Source organism: Lepisosteus platostomus, chromosome 6 (genome assembly GCF_059453375.1).
Source record: "Lepisosteus platostomus isolate fLepPlt1 chromosome 6, fLepPlt1.hap1, whole genome shotgun sequence".
In the NCBI taxonomy this organism is placed as follows: Eukaryota; Metazoa; Chordata; class Actinopteri; order Semionotiformes; family Lepisosteidae; genus Lepisosteus; species Lepisosteus platostomus.
Genome location: NC_142616.1, coordinates 17,606,853 through 17,631,658, shown reverse-complemented (window position 1 = coordinate 17,631,658; position 24,806 = coordinate 17,606,853). Strand labels below are relative to the sequence as shown.

Genomic DNA, 24,806 nt, shown 5'->3' with positions numbered 1-24,806 from the left:
AAAAAGATTAAATTAGCATGATGGAGATCACATATAGGCCAAGGAATGAGCAATGGAAGTTGTTTGCACGCCTAAATCAGAATATTCCCTGACTGACAAACAAGTGATGTGCACTTTCAGAGCAGGGTTAAAGGCGAGTGGTGGGCCATGTGGCTGAGAGTAGCTCACAGGCAGCTGTTCGTGTGTCCCCTTCAGAATATTCAAATCCAAGAGCACCTTTTGTATTCAATTAGAAAAGTAAGTCATTCACGAGCAAAGTCGGCATTGAGAAGCAATTTGTTAATCAGCTCTCGATTTTGCAGGAGAAGCAGCTGAGAAAGATTAAGGCAAAGCAGAAGCGTCTGCAGGCTGTCCTTGGAGGAGAAGCTGTTCTGGAGATTGAGGCTGATCCAGATGAGGATGATGAAGGTGAGTGGGCATAGTGACCGCTCAGGAGTTCGGTGGATGGCTTTGTGCCTGCCGCTGGGGAGGGTGTGAAAATTGCTTCATGTTATATCAGTCGCTGCGCTTCCTCATATGGTTTTATAAGGGCAATAATATAAAAAGCTGATCTTTAAAATAATGTTCTATGGTGCTCAGTGTAAACGTAGGGCTGGTCGAGCATCCTGTGATTGTGCTGATACACAGGGAAAATTAATGAGAAAAAAGTGTTAGTCAGAGGTTTGTGGCTCATTAGAGAGCTGGATGTAAATGACAGTGGAAGATTTAGATTTCATCTGGATTACAGGAACGTAACTATTCTGAATTTCTTCATGGTGTCAGAAATGGCCCATGTGTAGAGAGTGCAGTGTATCTTTCCAGAAGCTTGACAGAGTGTTCCTCCCATCAGTCTGCCCTCCTAATGAATGTTGGTATCAAAAGAAAAGGAAAGACAAGAATGAGCCACACCATCCTCAATTCTCTAAGCTTCAACCCACCTCCGGTTTTAATTACCTAAGAGTAATAATTACTTGGATTATTGATTGGATAAGAAGGCAAAACACCTTTTTTAAAAAACAAATTGGGTACGCTTACGGCTCTTGAATTCAGTGGTTTGAAGGGGAACCGCAGTCCCAATTTCTCAGATCAGTTATTAAATCTCGGTAGCTAAATAAATTCATTGACGTTATAGAAAAAATTAACAAATTTCAAATTAGGCACAAAATCGTGCACTCCGTGAAAGTACTCTAAGTCTCCATATTTTCGCAGACTCGCATTTGAGTTCCCACTAACTGTGACGTGATTCGGCCCTTCCTCCTCAATGGTCGCTGTAATGACTAATGTAATGCGATGTACTAGCGTATAAGTACAGGTTGTTCAGCAGGCATTTCACCGCAGAAATGTTCCAAAGTGATCTGCATGCGGAGTTGATAAGTAGGTTGTATTTGTAGTCTTGAAGTCGAGAGCAGTATTTCTGTTGGAGATGTATTCACAAGTCTGCTTGTTTACAACGTAGCCTGCAACGCATCATTGGAAGTTTTGATGCCTCGTTCTGAATAGCAGAGCATGGCACTGTGCAGACCTGGAAAAAGAAGTCTATTTTGGGATGTAAATTGGAGGTTTTACAAGCTACTGTGTAGATTTTACATTTACCGTGGTTTGAAATGCACTCATCAATGCTGATTCTTTCTAGCCCCGAAATATGAAAATAGCGTTGCAGTTCCCCTTTGAGGAATGAGCAGTGGCGGAAAAAATAAAGGTCAGAAAAACCCATGCACTGTCTGTACTCTGGTTTTGTCTCCAGAGCCTGGCCCCTCGACTCTTGGCAGCATGCTCATGCCAGCTCAGGAAACCGAATGGGAGGAGCTCATTCGGACTGGCCAGATGACCCCTTTCGGTACCAGAATCCCCCAGAAGCCGGAAAAGAAGGAGCCCAGGAAAGTCATGCTTGATGAGGCGTCTGGATTTGAGAAGTATCTGGCCGATCAGGCCGTGATGGCAATGAACAGGAAAAAGCTGCGATCCAGGAAGAAGGTGAAGAGACCTCGCCGCGAGCCCACAGATCCCGGCGCGGCCGGGCAGGTCGGAGTGCAGGAGAATGGGAAGGTGTCGGGGAAGGGCCAAAAGCTCGAGAAACACCTGCGGAAGTTACAGAGGAATGCCTTGAAACTCCAGTCCAAAGCGAAGGTCAAAGGCGAGAAGCCTCCTCCTGCCGAGAAAAGGAAATCCCGTTCCCACCGTGGCTCCGAGAGCGGGGAGTCCGAGTACATTCCCAGCGACGAGCTCTTCGACCCCGAGGAGCCGGAGGAGGAGGAGGAGGAGGACAAGTTCTGGGCGGACGAGGAGGAGTACGACCCAAAGCCGTCCAAGCAGCAGAAGCGGCGGCCGGGGAGGAAGACCACGGAGGAGGAGGGTGACGAAGATTTCCGCAGCAGCTCCGAAGAGGAGGGTGCGGCTCGAAAGGGCCGCGTGAAGAGATGCAGAGACGACGGGGACGTCGAGTTTTACAAGCAGAGGTTGAGGTGAGGCCCGCCGCAGGGGTGTGCCCTCTTCTGGAAGAGTTTCCAAGTAGCCCGCCTCTGCGTTGCGCATTTCGTATCGGGCTAGGTGGCGGTTTCTCCCGAAAAAGCTCCTGTCTCTCAGGCATGGGGTGCGACCGTGACCTGGGGGTTTGGCGGGTGGGTTCTGCTCATGGCCTGTGAGCAAGATCTAGGGAGCTTGTAGACGGAAGCCGGCGTAGGACACAGTTGTTCTATTAGTGCACTGACTGTCTTCAACAAGAACGTCAACAGTGTTCGTACTGAACAAGCGACATGGTTTCACTGGCCTGAGCAGTCTGTATTTTTACACAGCTCTTCTGAAATGTTTTCTGAGCAGCGTGATACATCGCCACCCGTTTTTTTTTTTTCTTCCTCAGGTTTGTTAAATAAAGAGCAGTGCTTGCTCAGACTTAATTAAAAATGTCTACCAGGAAGCCTGAAGAAATTTAAAATGGTGTCCCCGTGAAGTGACAGGAGCAGGGCGTAAATGAAGATGGATTTTTTGTACCCTCTCTCACACCTTTCATTTGAAGCTCAAATGCTTAATTGTCTGTATCAATCTTAATTTGCTTCATAACGACACTGCTACTAACTGCCATGTCCCTGCAGCTAGACTGGATCAATTAAAGCCACCCTGAAAGCCCATAAAAAGTGAGCTAACTAAGGCAGAGCAATGGGTTTCTCAATTTGGGAAATTAGTATAATTAACCAGGGATCCTTTCTTATTTTAAATACAAACTATGCATTTTGCTAAAAATGTAAAACTATATTAAATCTCAGTGTGATGCCTGCAAAAATGTCTCCTAAATCAAATTGTAGTGACTGCTTGGCTTGAAATGCGTTGCAGTGATTTCTCTACATAACAATCCTAAAGAAAAATGCAAATTAAATACACATCCGTAAAACATAGAGGACCGTGGGGATAGATTTGCGAGGAGTTTTAATAATGTTCTTCTGGAAGACAGTTCAGACAGAAAATATTGGAAGTGAGCAATGGCTTTCTTCATATTTACACTCTCTAGGCTGACAGAGGCTGGGTGAGGCTCTTTGTTCTCCTCTGGAAGGCAGAGATGTGGAACGGAACTACTTCAGATTCGGGGTGGAAGGGAAAATACATGAATGAAATTCCATGAAACGAGTTCATGGTTAAGACATGGCGAAACCCTGTGTACGTCTGTAGAACTGATCGTGTCCCTGGCTAAATCAGCTTGCAGGATTAGTCATGAAGATAGATATTAGAAGCTTAGTAGCGTTGGAGTCCTGCTTGTTTTGAAAACCTCTTGGACTGATTTGACGGGATTAGATTGTCTTCTTTTTGACCCGCCTGATCCTGTCGAATCCTTCGAACTGTATTTGATGGCCTATTAGTTCAACACGTGAGAGAATTATTCTTTGTCTTCTTAAAAGATGTGACCACTAACAGATTGGGCCATGGCTATTTGGTATCCCGATGCGGGGTCTGGTGCTTTCAGACTTGCAGATGGTGCAGAGGTATGGGTTTCTGTGCCTTGGGCCGGCAGCTGTAATGACTCGGTCGCTGCATTTGTCCAGGAGGTGGAAGAAACAGAGACTGAGGGAAAAGATGGAGCAGCAGGAGGCTGGAGCTGACGAGTCCGAAGACAGCGATGCTGAATTTGATGAAGGTTTCAAGATGCCTGGATTCCTCTGGAAAAAGCTGTTTAAGTAAGGTTTAGGTGTTTGATTGAATATTGGTTAAATCCTCCGAGCTCTTCAGGCATATGAAGGATACCTTGAACCTCTGTACACGGAGAGTATGTTTAAAAGAATATTCAAAAACACGTGCAAGTGTAATTGGGTTTTTATTTTTTGACTACAGTGTTTTTTATAGAAATCAAAAGCAGAGATATAGGCTATTTATACACTTGTTAAAATATTTTTACCAGTCGTGTTAGATAAAAGTAGTATCTATACATCAATTGTCAATAGTAGGTGCTTGGAGCAAGGGAATATATTTTGGAAGTGAGTTGACAGTGGTTTGGGAATGCAGCATTGAGATAAAGTCAGGTGGTGTCTTTCAGTGTGCAATTTGTAGCTCCTGCCATCAAGGCTGTTAAAGCACATGAAATATAAATGCCTCCTCATAGTGCCTGTGTCTAACAGGCATGATTCATGTTACTCTTAGAATTCTGGGTTGAATCAATACAGATAATTACCAGGTGATTAATTTATCATTAGTTCTTGTTGTGTGTTTGTCAAACACGTCTGGCATTGTTCACAGGTATCAACAGACAGGTGTCAGGTGGCTGTGGGAATTGCACTGCCAGCAGGCAGGAGGAATTCTGGGGGATGAGATGGGCCTGGGCAAGACCATCCAGATAATTGCCTTCCTGGCAGGGCTGAGCTACAGCAAGATCAGGACTCGTGGCTCAAATTACAGGCAAGTGCCCCTCTCTCCAGACTGTCAGTCTCGAGCTCAATTAATATTTCATCAGCTGTACTGCTGGTGGAGGAGGACCTCCTAAATTATTAAAGACATTTCAATTACAATATTCCTTTAATTCTTTTAGTGGGAACATCAAAGGAAGATATTTACGAGATGGTAGAGCTGTAGGGCTGGGGAAATTAAACATGTAACACATTTAATGAATTCCAAACGGTAATGCTTTGTTTTGCAGATGCACAGGGGCTGGATATGCGTGGGTCAATACAATGTCTAGCTTTGAATTCCACAAATTGATTGTTTACCAACTCAATTACGGCTCAATATCAATAGTTTACACAACATAGAATTTTAAATTGCTTATAATACTTTTAGCAGCATTTATCATATCTCGAGATTGCATCTGCTTTGGTGAAACGTGGACTTACCATTCTCTGCAGCAGACTCTGTTATGAAACCCACAAATGTTGTTTTTACCGCTGAAAAACACCTTTTTCTGTGGCTTAAATCTGGCGACTGGAGAGTTTGGACAGATCTTAATTTGGACCTCCAACAGGCTGTACATTTTTCTGTTCAGAGTGAAATCATTCTTTCCATCTTCAAACTGAATTCCAAAGAAGAGAGGCATCGGAAAGAAATAAGCGCGGTGTAGTTCGCCCAGCTGTTCTTGTGATTGTAAACCGAGAGCCTTAACGTCTATATTCGCAATAGAATGATGCATATTTCGATATATAAAGCCACTTGTATTTTATTTTCTCATCGGAATGTCATAATCACCATTCATGTCTGATTTCCTTTAAATTAAAACATGCATGCATGGGCAGCATAACAGATATTAACAGGTATTCTGTGCTTCACTGCCTCACTCTATATAACAGCAGCTTCTGTGTGTTTAGATACGCCGGACTGGGCCCCACCATCATTGTGTGTCCGGCCACGGTGATGCACCAGTGGGTTAAGGAGTTTCACACGTGGTGGCCTCCCTTCCGCGTGGCCGTGCTGCACGACACTGGCTCTTTCTCCAGCCGGAAGGTGGGCTTAGGTCGCAGGACCCTCGTTACAGATGTGCATGCTTTAACTCTGAATTAATTCCATAAAAGTTTCTGAATTTTGTGGGCTGTGAAAATGTAACTGCGATGACTGGAGAGATCAGAATACAATCCTTTGATTCAGTTGGGTTTTCCTGCAGTCTTTCCGGTAGTGTTCAGTCTCCAAGCAAGGCCTTGGGGCTCAGATTTAAACGTCGATCCGCCCGCTAGTGTCACATTTCGAGTCCGGCGCTCTGTGGCAACTGTGCGTTGAGCTGCTGTGAGACAGCGCTGGCAAGGGGACAGCAGTGGACACACTGAGAGCTCCTCATGATTGACAGGATGACCACCATGTTGATTTCATCAGCGCCTCCTGCTTTGCCCTATTATCAACGTGCTACAATAATGTAAATAATGTAGTCTGCGTGTACTGTGTGTCTTCCGTACTCCTATGCAGGTCAAGAAAGTGTTTCATCTTAAAAAATTGTTTTATTTCTGAAACATGACTTTAAATAACAAAAGGACATACTAACAACTTTTGTCACAGACTGTATTTGTCCGGTTCATGATAGTGGGACAAACGTGCTTATGTGTAAAATTGAGTAATTGGTACAGCTGTGTGTATTCCATGATGAACATATTCTAGACTCACCAGTACATGTTAAATTATAGGCTGTTTTAAAACAATGATCATCTCAAAATATAAAGCCACTTATATACTGTATTAATAGAATCAGAAAACAAATGTACAACTTTACAAACAGCATTATTTTAGGAAATGATTATATTGTGTATAAACCATAATTAGAATATTATATACTGTTGCCACATTGCCACCTTCAGATTTTACAAAATAAGCAAGGCTGGGCCTGGTCCATACTAGGACAGGGTTCCTTTAGGGAAAAGGTTGCAACTTTGTGTTGAACCTGTAGGTGGCGCTCTTCCCTCTGGGATGGTTTCTGGGACACCGCGGTAGAAGGTGTCGTCCTTCAAGTGAACCATTAAACTGAGGTCTTGATTGTTTGGTCGTCCAAGACAGCATGGCCCCGTTCTTAAGAGTAGAGGTGCTGTCAATATCCTGTCGAACTTCCAGTCTGGGCTCTCGCAGTCTGGGCTCCCTAAAGTTCCTTCGTGATTCAGCTGGTGAAGCAGTTTCTCATTCCTCCCCCTGATCTGCTGCACTGTGATGGGTCAAGTGACTCCTGTCCAGTATGGGAAGTGCTCAGGGAAGCGCTTTACATATTAGTCAGGTGAAAAATAAGTTGGTGTTGGATGTATTAGAACAATGAATCCATCTTCCACACCAATGGTTATCTTCTAATCCACCCAAATATCGAATTCTGTTTTCAAATAACTATATCATTACCATGTGTGGTTATTTGCACTTTGAGGAGAGGGGACCAACACATCTTTAGACTTCTTCCTCTTTTAAAACAGACCCTAGATGGTTTTGGCATCAGTAGAAACATCATTATCTTCAGTTTCACATTTTACAGTTGCCTCTGTTAGACGTCTTGATTTTCATAATTTTTAGAAAGAGTTATCTTGTTGAATCCTTTCTGTTTTCTTACGTCTTTAATCACTCTTCTGTATGTTTGTGTCCGTGGTTCAGAGTCTGTGGAATAACCCCTAACCCTTAATAAAATACTGTTGCTCTGTTAACTTGGTTATCTTAATTAGGATCTATTTGCTGTTGTCTATACTAATGAACTAGTTTGCTGATCCAAATTAAATTCCTTAGTTGGTTTCAAAGATAATCAATACAATTGTCTAATTTGCCTTGGCGCGCTCAGCCTGGAAGGCCTAACCATAAGCACATTTTCTTTGTTTTGTAATTGTTAATTTAGCTGTTTAATAGCTCTGGTCATTGCCAAAATCGCCGCAGATTTAACCATTAATGATGTTTTTTAATAATTCTGATATTTAAGGACTTTATAAAGTATATTATATTTGATAGCATTTTACCACTTTTTACAGCAATTTTCATTTCAGTGTTTTATCATGTAATCCCAGCAATAGCGCTGGTATCCTGTACTCAGCATAAAAACCTTGACATGGAGTTACTTTGTGATTTTGAACCTAAAGAACTTAAGGTGATAGTCAAACAAGTAAAGCTCAGGCCATGCATGGTGAATTATTTGCTTTTTTCCAAAGTGACCCATTTATAGTTTTTATAGTACGGTAATAAAGTTATAGTGTTGTTTGTGAGCAATGTATGAATTTTAGACTTTTCTAAAAATGCATGGTTTGTCTAATTATATTCTAAATTGGAATTATTTCGCTTTAAACAAGACCGTAACTAGAAGGTTAATCACAGTTCTTGTGCATGTATTTAAAGGGAATTCAGTACTCACAATCACACATGTATAACCTGGCACGCTTCTGTTTTGCGTTACTCATAAAATATCCTCAGGCTCACTGCGCAAAGTTATTGAAGTAGCAATAATTCCTTCAGTAGACGTCATTTTAGCTTTAGTTTATGTGGTGCTGTTTTTAGTTGGGGTTTTTTTAAAGTCCTCTGACAAAAAAGGAATTACACCCTCCCAGTCTGAGTGCCACTGAAGAATGGCTGTGATAATCCAGAGGCTCAACGACGGAGACACGAGGTGTGCTGCCAAGACCTCCTCTCGCTTTTCGTCTCTTTTCCTCCTTGTCAGCACAAATCCTCGTTTATTAAAGATTTAGCTTGAAGGAAGTTTTAATTAATTACAGGTTCAGTAATTCCTGACTAGGAGGCTCCCACGCCGTGTTTACTGTGAATGGTCTTCAGGAGCCTGAGCTGCCTTTGTGCTCTCTCCGCTGCCTGACAGTGTGATTTATGGCTGTTGTTTTCCACCCGTCCACTGTTTGCCCTCCAGGAGGGATCGGTCTCAGGAGCATCTGTAATATCTGCAGTACACTCGCAAAGTGTCTTTTAATGACAGCAGCACAGCATTCAGCAAGTCAGGCTAATAGCAGATGTACCCTATTAATTGCACAAAAAAAACCAGAGAGGTTACATATTTTACAAGCTTTTAATTTGAAGTCACCGGAGATGATTTGTGTTAAGTGCACAGATAGAGATCTGCGTTATATTTTGTGATGGACCGCTACCAGGTATCGAGTTTAGACAGTGGCAGAGTGATATCTGGTAGCCTTTAGCCTAAAGGTGTTTCATGTGGAACATTTTTCCTTGTGAGTGGGGAAAAAAAGAAGTAAAATCTGAACTTACTAGCAGGACAACGGCACAGTATTCTGAATGGGAAATGAGAGTGATTGTTTTTTCATTGTTTATCATCATTTCGCCTTATTTAGACAACAACAATCTTTCATTTTACTACTTATTGATGTTTGCTCTTTTCTTTTTTTTGTTGTTGTTGTTGTTGTTGGGATTTCTTTCCACGTTTTGCTAAATGGAATTTGATTTCTGTTCCAGGAAAAGCTGATCCATGAGATAGCAGCCTGCCACGGGATTCTTATCACTTCCTACTCGTATGTTCGGATCATGCAAGACTATATTCAGAAGTACGACTGGCACTATGCGATTCTGGATGAAGGGCACAAGATCCGAAATCCATATGCTGGGGTTACACGTGCTTGCAAACAGGTGAGGCTATCCCCCCGGGGGGGGTCAGTGGACTCTGATATACTCTTGGTGTTCAGCACTGTTCATTTACAGAATCTGTACCCCAACAGTGTGCACAGATTCTCTGCAATCAAATCCTACCACTGTTACATAAAAGGACCAGTTAAGCTGTATCATTTCTCTATATATTAAAATTTCATTCCTCTGTTCCTGTTCTTTTGTTAAATGGATATTAATCTGCGTTTAGATTATAAAGACTCGTGTGCCAACTTTGAGTATTGGTTTTGCCACGATTGCTCAGCAGTACTGTTGTGAATGAGACGGAACATGGACTATTTTCCATGTGTTCTAGAACATGTTTTAATTGTGTGTTTATATGTGTATTTCCTTTTCTCCTTTTCTTGTCCCAGTTCCGCACACCCCATCGCTTCATCCTGTCGGGGTCTCCAATGCAGAATAACTTGAAGGAGCTCTGGTCGCTCTTCGACTTCGTTTTCCCCGGCAAACTGGGAACGCTGCCCATTTTCATGGAGCAGTTTTCAGTCCCTATCACTATGGGAGGTTATTCCAATGCTTCTCCGGTCCAGGTATGACACTTGTCACTGGCGCCAACTCGTCCGGCTGGCTCTCAGCCCAGCGCACTTGTTTCCCACGTCACCCCCAGTGTGTTGTAAAAGCGAGAAGGCGGGTTTCACTTTTCTCTGGTTCCCCCTAATATAGTGCCTGAGTCTGCTCCACACCCAAGGCCTTGCTCAGGGATAAAGCATCCACTCGCTGAGCCTTGAGTCCTAGGAAATGTGTTGACCAGTCAGCATATTCCGATACTCTCCCATCACACGAACTGTTAGAATACGGCAATAAAACAAAACCAATTACAAGCCCGAATGAAGACAAGTGTTTAAATTCGGTCTTTTTAATCACGTAGCAAGAGCCCCTGTGTGTCTGAGAGGGGTATTCCTTAGCCTGGTGGCCAGACACGTAAGGGCGCGAGAGGTTGGCAGCAGCAGCACAGAACGCAGGTTTGCGGAGTCAGTCAGTGCGGAGCGAGGTGCTCAGTTGGGACCGTCCGCACCGAGCCTGGGAAGTAGGAAGTGAGAGTCCGTCACAGGGACAGAGGCCAGGAGTCAAGGCTTGTGAGGAGGTGGTGTCCAGCCATGTCTCCACGTCACCCGTTGCAAAACAGAGGAGGCTTTTGGCCCATCAAGCCCTGTGGTAACTCGGCAGCTCTGCAGCAGTGGCTGTTTGTGCACAGCCAACCTTCTTGTTGCTGCAGAGAGTCTGCTAAATACTTCAGTAGCATCAAGATATAAATGTTCTTTTTGTGCTGAGTTTATTATCTGATCCCCAATAACAGGCTGCGTCGGGTTTTGTTTGTGCCTGTAAACTGCTGAGAAGGCATCTACCAATAGGACACTGATCTAAAATATAAATATTGAACTGAAATTGATTGTAGAGCAATCCAGAAAGGGCTAATGCACTTAATTTTTTTAGCTTTTAATACAGGCCATTTAGGGCACATGGAAAAAAGGATGTGTGTGCCAGGCTGTGAAAGGAATAATCTAGTGTCTTTATCAGCGGACCTTTTTCAATAATGCACTGACCGTATAGATTTACTTTCTTCGATGCCTTAAAAGGAATATTGATGTTCCTTCCCCAGCCAATAATGAAAACCTTTACTAATTATTAATGTTATTAAATGGTTGGAAATAGCTAACTTCACTGTTCATTTAGAATGCCTTTAGCAGCAAATGCTTCTCAGCTGTCTGTTCCCAGGTTCTCTGTCCTCCCTACGTTCTGCTGAGTTTGTGTTTTATTTTTCTTTACCACGTTTCAGACGCGGATTTATTCAATAGCAAATAGTGAGAAATAACGGAAGGCTGGAATCGTAGTCGGAGGAAAGATGTGATCACAGAAGAAAATATATGTCGGCTCACAAATCATTTCAAATTGTCCTTTTTAACGTGAAGAAGGGATTTTAATAAAGGTCGCTGTTGAAATATTCACATTTTACTGCATTCAGCTTCATTTGTTATCTACAGCCAGATGATAGCTTTTACTACATATTCATGGTTTTAATGACGTGGTTCTGTACTGATAAAGTAAGGGTGTAAGAAAGCAAACACTTGACTTAAGCTCCTTGCCTTCTAAATTAATGTCTTCATGCATTTTTGATTGTTTTTTTTTCATGAGATTATGAGTTCCAATTACAAATAGTTTTTAATTCAATAATTTTAATTGCTCCGTGTTTCATCCTCTTTTAAATGCTTTTAGTAAATTAGCAGTGAGCTTGTACATCATGCGGGTAGTACTTCACAGATGATTCATTATTGTAGCATATGCTCACTTAAGATCAGCATGGCCTTTTATTTTTCTGTGATCACAAGCTCGGCCTCTCACTGCCTTTTGTCGTCTCAAGTGGGCACTAATCTCCACTCATTGTCTGGTGTCTTCCAGGGCTGCAGGCCTCCTGCTGGTTTCTTTTGATCTTTAGGCCCTGTTAGATTACTGGTAAAAGGCATTTGGCCTAACACAGGATTAGGCTAACGGCAGAGATAGAAGAGAGCTCCCCCCCCTTGGGAGAAGCAGCACTTAAATGAATCTTTAATGTGTCGATCTGCTGAATGAAAACAGCAGAAGAAGGTGAAACTTTATGGTTGGCACCGGTCAAAGCTTTTGGTTGGGCCTGCCGAGTTCTGCATAACTTCTTCTGGAGCCTGTTCCTGAGACCTCCTATATCTCGGCTCTGAAAGCAGCCCAGTGCCATTGACTGAACATTCCTACAGTAGGTACGATACAAGACAGACAACATTGGCACTACAACCTGCCTGCGTCTAAAGTCCTTTTTTTAATGAGGGTTATGAGGTGACCACATGGAAAGACCACAATGTGAATTGTTTCACATCTCAGAAGTTGCAAAATCGTTTTCATGTGGCGGTACTTTGACGTTTTATCTTTATAGGTACAGACAGCTTATAAGTGTGCCTGCGTATTGCGAGACACCATAAACCCATATCTCCTGCGAAGGATGAAGGCAGATGTCAAAACAAACCTTTCACTGCCTGACAAAAATGAGCAGGTAAGCTTTGCCAATAGAGTGGAGTCCAGTGCCGTGTTACTGTTTGACTTGACCTTTCTTAACCTCCCTTAAGCGTAGATGACATGACTTGATTTCTGTTCCGAGTGTCATAATGTTTTCCAGACACTTTTGATACTGCAGAATAACATTTCTTAATTTTAACTATATTCATACTGTATGATGCCGTATGATATGAGCCTCTTAAAAGCCTACTTTGGCAAGTTAATCTATGTTCTGTATTTAAAATGTTCAGTTAATAATTTTCTTGTTTCTGTTCCCCCTCAAAAGGTGCTGTTTTGCCGATTAACAGAAGAGCAGCGCCAGGTATACCAAACCTTCATAGATTCCAAAGAGGTCTATCAGATCCTGAATGGTGAGATGCAGGTATAGTTGCCCTCACTAATAAAGTCTTATGTTTTCCTCTGAAATGTGTAATGAATATTCCGGTGGTTTACAAAGGTATGTTTACTTTGAGCATTATTTGGACTATGTGGCTTTTTTCTTTATAATAGTATTGGGTATAAAAGAAATCTGAATAACTAAGCCTGGTTTTCCTTACTAAATCCACTACAGTGAGCGCTGATTATTAAAGCTTTGTTGCGCCACTTCCCTTTTTTGTGTGCAGCTCTCGTAATGCAAACAGGGAGTCTGATGAATGGCATTGTAGATGCTTGTTCAGTACTTCAGGAAAGTGCCCTCACTACCCTGATGCATCACCCTGTCTTTATCAGTGATCGGCACATGTTGAATCCAAACACTTTTAGTTCTCCCACACAGTCCTGGTTTATTGGGTACAGGGACTGTTGCGTCTTCCCTCAGCTGTGACTGACGCAGATGCAGAGATTCCGGCCCATTATTTTTACATAAGCTTGCCAATTCGACGACTCTCTTTAGCGGTCTGTTGAAAGGGCCCGCTTCCTTCGAATGCAGGTGCAGTTTCGCGTGTGCGGTAAGGACATCTCGGAACAGTGCCATGCACACTTCAGAAGGAAAGGAAACAACACGATTCCACTTCTGCCTGCTTCTGCCACACTTCTGTGTTCCAGTAACTCGCAAATGTTTCATCAATTATTCAGCTGTTTGACCTGAACATTTGAGCTCACTAGGTGCTTTTATTGCACATTATATCCAGAAAAAAAATATTTAGAATGGATACATTTTGAAATGCAAAACAGCATCCAAATAATAGCGATTAAAATTAGGATTACCAATTATCATAAAACATTCATGTAGCAAGATTTTAGCAGTACGCCGTACAAACATAACTTCAAACGTTGATATGTCCGTGTTCAAGGGTGACAGTTGTGTATATAGTTTTCTTTATTTTCCAAGGAAAAACATTTGAATGCTTTATGATCAGGTTAGTAATGCTGCTTTGTATCAGCAGTGGAGGGAACTTATCTGATAGAGCATGTGGATATCTGTTTACTGGTTGCATATCTGTCATGATGAAAAATGCTGTGTGAGAGAGCACTGCAAGCAGGACAGACTCAGCCATTCTCATTGGACCAGGATGTCAAATACACAGTCCCCTTCCATGTTCTTGATGTTGTCAAAACTGATACTCTGGATTCTTTCACGAAACAGATGGATGAGATCTTTGGATCACTTAGCTGCTAAAAATAAAAAAATATAGAATGGTCAAATGTTCCTTTGAGCCGTGTCTGTCAGTCCAGTTTTACGTCGTTGCTCTGATTGAGTGTGAATGTTGTCCAAGGACAAACGTGTTATTTTAATTTGCATGTTGTTTAATAATCGTGTTACAATTTGTTTATTTCCTTTATCTTTTCTCCTTCTTATTTAGTTCTCATGTTTTGAAAGGAGAGGTGGAAATAGGCAATTTATTGCACTGTCCCAAGTGCTCTAGAGGTCATTTGGGGATAGATGTGCAGTTTACAAACCCTAATGTGGTCTAAAGTCCATTAAGTTGAATTTTTAATGTGTAGTCTGTTGACGTTTCTGTTTCAGTTTCCAAGCTACCAGAAGAGAAATCTTTTTTTCTTCCTTAAGGATATTTACATTAATGGGTATTATATACCCCATTGTTTCTGAGAACTTTGGACATTTTAGGTAGATTTTCTGATGGAAGACCAGGCTTTGAAGAATGCTTAGGAAAGATTTAATTTGAATAAAGCAAATCTATACAAATGTAAGGAAGTGAAATCGTTTTTTTATATGCTTTTCAATGAGTTACTTCCAAAAGGTCCTCGGGTTAAAACTGAAAGCAAATACAAAATATGTAGAAAGTGTTCATTCAAATGATATGGTAAGATCTGGTCCGGTCAGCAGATCCACTGTAAGCTTTGTTATAAACAGTCCACTGGTGAAGGAACAGCGGACGCAGTTTCTTTTTGGTTGAGGAATCAAAAGTTTGCCCCAATGTTTTAGGGAGATTCTTTGAACCATGGACCCCCAAGCTGAGCAGGTGAATGGCTGCCAATGGGTATGAACCCCGGATATTCAGGCTGGCCTGGTTTCTCTTTCCAGGTGTTCTCTGGCCTGATAGCTCTGAGGAAAATCTGCAATCACCCAGACCTGTTCTCTGGGGGTCCTATGATCCTGAAGGGGGTTCCGGATGAGCAGCTAACTGAGGAGGAGCGCTTTGGGTACTGGAAGCGCTCTGGTAAACTGATTGTCGTGGAGTCTCTGCTGCGGCTGTGGCACAAGCAGGGCCACCGAGTGCTGCTCTTCTCTCAGTCGCGGCAGGTCAGTGCTCACACCGCTCAGGAGAAGGTGCTGTTACTGTAGGAGAAGGGCCTCACAGTGTCTGTCACAGTGCTGTCAACACTGCACTGCTCTGGAGAAGAGCCTCACAGTGATGTCACAGTACTGTCAACACTGCACTGCTCTGGAGAAGAGCCTCACAGTGATGTCACAGTACTGTCAACACTGCCCTGCTCTGGAGAAGAGCCTCACAGTGATGTCACAGTACTGTCAACACTTCACTGCTCTGGAGAAGAGCCTCACAGTGATGTCACAGTACTGTCAACACTGCACTGCTCTGGAGAAGAGCCTCACAGTGTCTCTCACAGTACTGTCAACACTGCACTGCTCTGGAGAAGAGCCTCACAGTGTCTGTCACAGTACTGTCAACACTGCCCTGCTCTGGAGAAGAGCCTCACAGTGATGTCACAGTACTGTCAACACTGCACTGCTCTGGAGAAGAGCCTCACAGTGATGTCACAGTACTGTCAACACTGCACTGCTCTGGAGAAGAGCCTCACAGTGTCTGTCACAGTACTGTCAACACTGCCCTGCTCTGGAGAAGAGCCTCACAGTGATGTCACAGTACTGTCAACACTGCACTGCTCTGGAGAAGAACCTCACAGTGTCTCTCACAGTACTGTCAACACTGCTCTGCTCTGGAGAAGAGCCTCACAGTGATGTCACAGTACTGTCAACACTGCACTGCTCTGGAGAAGAGCCTCACAGTGTCTGTCACAGTACTGTCAACACTGCACTGCTCTGGAGAAGAGCCTCACAGTGATGTCACAGTACTGTCAAAACTGCACTGCTCTGGAGAAGAGCCTCACAGTGTCTGTCACAGTACTGTCAACACTGCACTGCTCTGGAGAAGAGCCTCACAGTGATGTCACAGTACTGTCAACACTGCACTGCTCTGGAGAAGAGCCTCACAGTGTCTCTCACAGTACTGTCAACACTGCCCTGCTCTGGAGAAGAGCCTCACAGTGTCTGTCACAACATAGCACCTGGCAGTGAAATGTTTCACACATACTCCACATATAGACTTTGTGTTGTGAAGGAGATTTTTTAACTGGACAAATTCTGCATAATTTCAGTCATTGTGGGTATTGTTTTGTTTTCCAAAACAGTTCTTACCAAAGGTTTAGTTTATTTATACTTTTTCTTCTAAGTAATCAGTAGTGAAGTGTTTTACGTTTTTATGAGAATTGTGTGTGTTTATACCAGTGGCTGCAACTGTATATATCATTTTCATCCACAAATAAGTTTCTGAAATGCCATTTGTTATTCAATACAATTCATTATGAAATGCATTTTATTATACAGGATCTTTCAGGGGCCAGCTTTTCCTGTTCAATAGAAATGGGATTTTTCCACAGAATGCATAGAAAATTACGGTGTGTTGCTTTTCTTTGTACATGCACTCTTAATGGCTTTTAATCCTAAGTAATCCTGTTAACCATGTTTGGTGTGAAACCGCCTCTTCTCCCAGATGCTGAATATCCTGGAGGTCTTTGTGAGGGACAGAGGGTTCTCCTACCTCAAGATGGATGGAACCACCACTATAGCTTCACGGCAGCCTCTTATTGCACAGTACAATGAGGTGAGCAGAGACTGGCTGTGCTGTCCCACAGAGTTACAGGACATTCGGTCTGCAGACAGTGCAGTTTCTTCAGTCACATGCAGTGCCGATGCACATATCTGACCCTAAAGCCAGAAAAAGAAGTGCTGTCCCAACCATACCCAGGGAAGGATTTGATTTGTTTAATTCTTATAATTGCATCATTCTTTAGCAATACCCCCCCAGAAAATATCTCCATCTCTGTAAAGTGATTTCAAAGATTCATGGAAACAGAACAAAGATGGAATTGAGCAAGACTCCCACTAATGAAGAGGCTCCATGGCTTAAACTCTGTATTTCTCTTTTCTTTTTCTGCATGGAATGAACATTTGCACCCTGTTTTATTGTCTTAGCAGATCAAAAAGCAACACAGTTTGCAGCTCTAGTCATAGCATGCCTAGTGCCAAAATTAATATATCTGCATCTTTAAAGTGTTGGCTATTGAAAAACGGGACTCTTTTACTGTACTAATATGGTTTCACAAAGCCTGCTGTAGAGTTCGTAATAAAGGTTAAGATGGTTATACAGTATTTCACATAGACTGCTGTCTGCTACCCTCACTCAGCTCAGAGAAGCCCCAGCAGTCAGTTTTTAAGGGAAAGTTTCACTCTTTCATGTCAGATATGTAATTTTTTGCCAGAAGCGATTGTTGCCCTGCTGTTCTTGTACCGAATGGCCCTTACTTGCTGATACTAGGGCCGTGTTTCTTAACCCCTGGTCCCGTGGACTGAAGCCGGTCCCTGTCCCCTTTCGGACAGAGCCAGAGAGGCCCAGCTCACAGTGATCATGGATGACTTCAGTATGGTTTCTTCTATCATTTTGTTGTGGTTTTTAAGTGGTCCTCAAGTGAGGAATGCTTCAGGGAGCTGCTCCCTGGTAGAAAACAAAATAGAGAAACACTGTAAGGACAGTAAGGCAGATCTGTAAGGGCTCTGCCATGCCTGTTTATTCAGCATTGTTTGTTCTCTTTTTTCCTTTGTTGTTAAAAAAACATTGCACATTTGCTATGTCCGGTTTAATAACTTTTTTTTAATATTCAGTAAAGAACGAAAGATGACATAACGGAAGTATAATGACTTGTAACATCTCGTCTGATTGTCTAGAACAAGTCCATATTCCTGTTTCTGTTGACCACCAGAGTGGGAGGACTGGGAGTGAACCTGACAGGAGCGAACAGGGTGATCATCTTCGACCCTGACTGGAACCCTAGCACTGACACGCAGGTTACTGACCGTTTACTGCCGTCATTCGGAGATCTCTGACCCTGGCGACAGCAACGAAAAAGAAAGACTCCAGTATGATGTAGCTCACATGTAGCTTACAGACGTCTACCCAAGACAACACAAGACACATTTGTTTTAAAAATGAGTACAGGTTTATAAAACATTATAAACATAAAATCGGTATAATGTAATGACACGAATCCTTATGTTGCATGTTGTTAATGTACAAAGTCCAATTTGTTATAATATACATTGTTCAGCAAACAAAAAATAGCATTTTGTCTGTTCTACTGCTTTAGTTTTGCTGACTGTTTTTCAGGGGTATAATAGTAGGGTACACGTGCATAACAATAAAACAGAATTCATTGTTCTGAGGCAGCCAGACTTTTAATTCGTGGAAGCTGGAGACGTTTTTTTTTTTTAATTAGGTTTTGTTTAGAAATGATTTCAGTTTGCAAAAATGCCGTACCTTTGCAACATTTGACTTGTGTATTATAGGTAGGTAAGGTAGGCAAGATTATATTTTAGATTATATCCAAAAGCAGCACAAACACACTGACTTTCCAATTAGGAAAAAGTGGATTCTTTTTCTAATGTCATGTACATTTGTCAGTGTTGGAACAGTAAATATTTGCAGTTTTTTTGCTTTTAAGTTTAGTTTTTCTGCCAGTATGCAAATGGTGAATGGATAAAAGACTCTAGATGATTTATTTGTCTTTTAAGCTATTTATAGAATATTTTAACTATGTTAAAGGTCATTTGCTAATGCTGTATACCAAAACCAAATATAACAAAGAAAACATCAGTTAAATGCATTTGTACAAGTTTAAATGCTTTGGTTAGTTATAATGGTACGTAAATTCATTCTTTTAATGAAGCCTTTAAGTACAATTCTCTTGACTTCCTTGATCGTTCTGACAGTGCAGTGGCACTGTACGTCAGTTCAGCATCAGGCATTCACAACCAAGTTACTCAAGTACAGCTTTTAAGACTGCAGCTTGCTTTATTTTTAACAAGAAAGTTTCACCTGTTGAAAATCCTTGGTTGGTGGATAAAAGCTTAGGGTAATAACTGAAAGGCAGTGCCAGCTGGTGGCAAAGTTAGTTGATTTTTTTGTACCCAGCTTTCACAGTGAAAGAGAAGTCAGATGTACCTCGTGATTAAGCATAATTTGTGAATGATAATTGCAGCTCAAATAGTAATGTGTATATTAATAATATGCTAAACAAAGTCAATCACCTGAGTTTTCCATTAAAAAAATTCTACATATTTTCTTTTAAAAAAACACCCAAATTTAGACAAAAATATCCTATCAATCCCGAAACTTCTTTTCTTTTTGTCAGAGGCAGTTGTTTTTTCGTGTTGCATAGTAAATTGCGAATCTAAACTCACTTTCCTGAGCACTTTGATGATTGTCACTGGTGATGATTGTGAAATAAATAATAAAATTGAGAGAGAACGCGAGGGGGATCGGTATGGTTTAGCACAGCGGTTCCCAGCCCTGGTCCTGCTGAGCCACACAGCCGATGCGTCTGTTCCCAGCTCTTAAACTTATTGGCGCTTTAACCATTGTGTTTTTATTAGTGAAGTGAAATTCCTAGCTTGTGACCAGAAACAAAATGCAAATATTCAATTTGAAGCAGCTTCTTAGATCAAGTAAGGCCTCTATTATCTAACTTAGGTAGGGAAACCTACCAGCAGGTATGTGGGTCACCAGAACCAGGATTCAGAACCACTGGGTTAGGGGCTCAGGGCTGTTAAGACTGTGGCTTCAAATCCCGGTTGGAGAACTGCTGTTGTGTCCTTGAGCAACGTCATTCACAACCACTGCCTGCTGGGTAAATGTGTACCAATGTAAGTCTCCTTGAATAAAAGCAGTAGTTTAATAATAAAAGACCGGTGAGTGACAGTGAAACCCCTGGACACATGAACATTATCCCTCGCAGTAGATGTCACGTGTTCCTAAATTTTGTTTCAGTCTGTTCCAAGTATTTCATCCTCGTGCTTTTCATTGCTCTGATTAGAGTTGTGATGTTTCTGCTTTTTTAGGCCCGAGAACGTGCTTGGAGAATAGGCCAGAAGCTGCAAGTGACAGTGTACAGATTGGTGACGGCTGGGACTATTGAAGAGAAGATTTACCACAGGTCTGTAATAACAGGCATGGTTTTATGGAAGCCTGGAGATAGTTACTTGTTTCAGAGAAGAATAGCTACTTAGGGTCCCTGGATCAGAATGCAGTGAAAAACTACTACTGGCAAAGCAATCTCGACAACTTTTTTTAGTGATGCAGAACTGTCTCATCCCTTATAATTGTTTTACTTCATGGTTTGCAAAACTTTAGTGTATAATTTCAGCTCATTTTTGAGTCTGCGTGAGTTTAGCTTTATGTAATTTCTTGGGTTATGGAAATATTATTTTAAGACAACAACAGCACATTAAGACAGAAATGTAGAGATGTCCAAAGTTTTTATTTTTAATAAAGGCTTTATTTCTCTCTGATAGACTATATATAATGCTTCCTTTTAAAACTAGGACATATTCTGTGTTTATTTAAAACACATGCTTTGCTTGAGTATTTTTAACACATTTCCCTTTTATTAAAGTAATATATTTTTGTTTAATGATTAATGCATCAAATAATTTCCTGTTCTACGGCTTTATAACACATTTAGTCTCCTAATAACGGAGAGTTTCTGGAGGGCTTTGGTTTTCTAAAGACCATAGATTTGTTTTGTTGTTGCTCAGCATTCAGTCCTTTTGAAGATTTCCAATTGTTTTTTCCATAAAGATAACACAAACCATTACCAGTCATATTGTTTCTCGCATTTGAATTCGCATTTGAAACAGACTATAAAGTCATTAAGTGCCAAAGACAAATGTTCACGCAGGACGTTCAGGGACAGTGGTAACCTGGTGTGTTATTTGATTCTTGAAATACTGTAAATTCCCAAAGAAACTGAATTTGCGGGTTGTTTACAGGTTAATTGACTAATTCAGACCGAACCTATAAAACAATATTCTTTTTCCAGCTGCTTTACAGTTCAGTGGGGTAAAATTGTGTAAAATCAAGGGGTAGTAGGGTTTTATTTCTGGTCATTATGTTAATGACTGTGTTACGGGCGAAGATCCGATTGAAGAATTTCAATATAACTAGTTTTTTTTTTCTTTTCCTCAGACAAATCTTCAAGCAGTTCCTCACAAATCGAGTACTGAAAGACCCAAAACAGCGGCGTTTTTTTAAGTCCAATGATATTTATGAGCTTTTCACATTGAGCAATCCTGATGGCTCTCAGGGGACAGAAACCAGTGCTTTGTTTGCAGGTATTTCAGCCGTGGAACTCATGTTAAAGTCGGTTCTTCTTTGTGGGTTCACAGACACATGCAGAGTGTGCCTTAAATGTGTGTATGAGGGTGCAGAAGTGTTTCTTGGAAGAAGGTTCCTCTTCCATATGAGTGATGTCATTGAGTCTGTGACTTTCTTTTAAAAGTGCATTATATTGATTCCTATGTCGTTTTCCCCACATTCGTTTTCGCCAATAAAAAAAACCATGTTAAATGTATCAGAATGTTACCCTTTGATCTCCACTGATATGCTTTTTCGGTGTGACGTCATGCCTTGCAGAAGAATCAGGGTCTCGTTCTTTTTCTTGCGCTCAGGCACTGGGTCCGACGTCACAATCCCGAAGAAGCTGTCAAAACCCCGGACCTCACAGCCAAGCCCCGGCGACACCAGGCAGAGTGTGGCCGAGAGGCCCAGGGAGGCCACCTCCTTGGAGTCTAGCCCGGGGCTCAGCGGCCGCGAAAACCCAGCCTCGACAGAGCGCGGGAGGGCGAGTGTGAGCGAGGGCGAGGGCGGAGCCGACCGCAGAAACGCGGGGACGAGGCGCGGCCCCCCGGCCGGCAGCACCGGCGGAGAGGACACAGGAGACGCCAGCACGGCGCCGGAGGCCTCCGCCCCCGCGGCCGGGCCGGCCGTGGACGGAGGGCAGAGCCAGCCGGGGCACGGCAGCCCCCAGAAGCACAAAGAGAAAAGGAAGCACTGCGCCCCTGGAGAGGGCGTGGCGCCGCCGCCGCCACACAAGCACAAGCACAAGCACCCCAGCGGCAGCAGGTTCGAGGGCCATCACATCCCGCACCTGGTGAAGAGGAGGAAGTACAGAAGGGAGGAGGGGGACGACAAGGAGAGAGAAGACCAGAACAAGAGCGACGATTATGTCTTAGCCAAGCTCTTCAAGAAATCTGGTATCATGTTTTATCCATTATCACATGCCAAACGACAAGTCGCGGCACTGTTTTCGTTTGCACAGTTTTATTTCTTGCATCTGAAAATTATGTCGTGTGTTCAGCAGGCGCAATACCTGTTTTGCAGCTGCATGCCACTTGCATGGAACATTTTTGGGAGGAAAGCGGAGTTCAGACATTATTTTTTGTTTATTTGGCTCCTGCCAAGCATTAAAAGGGTCATTAAACAGTTCAGTTCTTTTACAGAACAAATGAGTTGTTTTCTTAGTTATCGAGTATGCAAGGCTTGAGGCTTGAATGGTGATGGCAGTATTGTTTTCTGTCTTGCTTCTTAGGAATCCACAGCGTCATGAAACATGACTCGATCATGGAGGCCTCAAACCCAGACTATGTCCTGGTGGAAGCGGAGGCGAACAGAGTGGCCAAGGATGCTTTGAGAGCTGTGAGGATCTCCCGACAGCACTGCAGGCTGCCCTTCTCCAGAGCTCCAGCCCCACAGGGCAGCCCCCTGGTGGGAGCAAAGTTAGTACATGCAATTTCAGCTTCTTTAAAAAACACTCCCGTTTGGCCCTGTCTGCTGTCCTAGATGTGGCACTGCTTACTTTTCATCATCCTAATGGTTTTTTCATTTAACATTAGGAAAAGGTTTGGAACAAAGAAAAATTCTCTGCTGTCTGCTGCAGCCCCAGTTACAACCAGTGTGCCGGAGAAGTGCAAGGTAGGACATCTTAACTTTGGAGTTTTTAGGTTTTTTATAGAGACTTAAACATTTCTTTTTTCTAACAGATGGATACGTTTGATTCTAATGTTAAATGTACTGAAACCAGTATTTATCCTCTAAGGCACAGACTCAAAGACTTGGCGGTGGACTTAAGCAGAGCTGTGTTTTGTATAGTTGTGTGGTTACCAGACCTGTCTGGGTTTGTATAGGTCTCATGCCTAGCATCGGGCCATAACTGACCTCACGCTCCCTACACGGTTTGTGTTTTAGGACGCTGCTGTTATTAAGAAACTAGGCTTGAAGAAGACTCCCTCCTCCAGTCATTTCAGTGGGGAAGGCGTGGAGGAAGACTCCAGCCTCTCTGCTCTGTCCTCATCTTCCCTGCTGGCCGTGATGAGGGCCAGGAATCACCTGAGCCTTTCCCAGTCCCTGGAGAGTGACAGGGAGCAGGACGGCGTGCCGCCGGCGTCTGCCGCATCCCTCACCCCGACCGAACACGACGAGCTGCTGGTGGACTTGAGGAACTTTATTGCCTTTCAGGCCCAGGTCGATGGACAGGCAAGCACTCAGGAAATATTGCAGGAGTTCACTCCCAAGCTGTCTGCCTCACAAACAGTGATTTTCAGAGAACTGTTACGGAACATCTGTGATTTCCATAGGTCTCCTGGTAAAGAAGGCATTTGGAAACTTAAAGCAGAATTCCAGTGAATTTATATGCATTTTTTACACATTGTGTTAATTTGTACTGTATTGTAAAATATTCCATATCTTTCATTTTTTTTACCTGGGAAATACTTGAAGCCATATACTGTACAGTAATTTTGTTTTGGAAACTGAATTGGGAAAGAAGATGGGTTTACCAGCGCAATAAACTAACTACAAATGGATCTGAAGTATGTTTCAGAATAAAAGCAATGTTTGGAAATATTGGAGATTGTCTTCCATAATGGACATAATTAGAAGGACATGCACTATGCATCAATAAACATACACATACCTCTTAATGGGAACATCCCAATTTTAAACATGAAAAATAAAGAACTCCTGCCCTCTACGCTATTTAAAAGTCACTTTGTATTGTAGGCAAAGCAAAGTGCCAAAAAGCCAATATTTCAAAGACCCCAATCAAAGGATTAAAAACAGAATTGTTCTGCCTGCCTATGCACATAAACATGTTCCTAATGGACCGTTAATCAGTGATCTCAAGAACATATACAGTACATTGATAACACTTCCATTTAGTCAAGCGGCTAAATTAGTCCTTTCTTTTGCTTTGTGAACACTTTTTAAAGTTAAAACTGGAAACTGGAACAATCGCTCACTTGTCTGTGGCATTGTCATTTTAATTTAATCTGCCGTCGTCAAACATTAAATTAAGAAGAGAGATCCCTAAAACTGTACAAAAACAATATTGACACCACGTTTTGTACCGAAAACGTTTGTTGGGGTAGAGTGAGAAATGCAATCTGGCTCTTGCTACCCAGACGTTGTAGGTGGAAATCTGACAGGTCGAGCTCCACTATTCATCACTGGGATTTCTGTTTTCAATTTAGCAGGGTAGGCTGTTGTGGATTAACGTTCATACAAACATTTCCAGGGGTTTTGCAATATGTTCTGATGTTGTAGAATGACGAGGTTGCCAGAGCTGTGCCGACTCAGTTACTAGTTTTTACAGCTCTCCGGAAAGAGGGGGTCTGTCAGACGTTAAATCCGGTTGGCCGTATGGAAAGAGCTGTCCAGCAGAGATGTTGAGGAGGGAGATCTTAT

The 24,806-nt window shown here is 42.4% G+C and overlaps 2 protein-coding genes across 4 annotated transcripts in view; one reads left to right on the top strand and one right to left on the bottom strand.

Moving 5' to 3' along the window:
* Positions 1-23,964, top strand: part of ercc6 (excision repair cross-complementation group 6) — a 27,376-nt gene extending 3,412 nt beyond the window's left edge. For both annotated transcript variants that reach the window (XM_088634485.1, XM_088634486.1), the window contains exons 4-21: positions 303-408; positions 1,724-2,441; positions 4,011-4,142; positions 4,699-4,857; positions 5,757-5,892; positions 9,304-9,474; positions 9,864-10,040; positions 12,413-12,529; positions 12,818-12,913; positions 15,017-15,235; positions 16,725-16,835; positions 17,957-18,076; positions 20,126-20,220; positions 21,252-21,397; positions 21,734-22,318; positions 22,654-22,840; positions 22,958-23,036; positions 23,310-23,964. In XM_088634485.1, coding sequence (XP_088490611.1) covers positions 303-408; positions 1,724-2,441; positions 4,011-4,142; positions 4,699-4,857; positions 5,757-5,892; positions 9,304-9,474; positions 9,864-10,040; positions 12,413-12,529; positions 12,818-12,913; positions 15,017-15,235; positions 16,725-16,835; positions 17,957-18,076; positions 20,126-20,220; positions 21,252-21,397; positions 21,734-22,318; positions 22,654-22,840; positions 22,958-23,036; positions 23,310-23,747 — 3,792 coding nt within the window. In that variant the 3' untranslated portion in view covers positions 23,748-23,964. The remainder of the gene's footprint in view (positions 1-302; positions 409-1,723; positions 2,442-4,010; positions 4,143-4,698; positions 4,858-5,756; positions 5,893-9,303; positions 9,475-9,863; positions 10,041-12,412; positions 12,530-12,817; positions 12,914-15,016; positions 15,236-16,724; positions 16,836-17,956; positions 18,077-20,125; positions 20,221-21,251; positions 21,398-21,733; positions 22,319-22,653; positions 22,841-22,957; positions 23,037-23,309) is intronic.
* Positions 22,489-24,806, bottom strand: part of c6h10orf71 (chromosome 6 C10orf71 homolog) — a 36,464-nt gene continuing 34,146 nt past the window's right edge. For both annotated transcript variants that reach the window (XR_015939453.1, XR_015939452.1), the window contains one exon: positions 22,489-24,806. The gene's annotated coding sequence lies outside the window, so the exon portion shown is untranslated.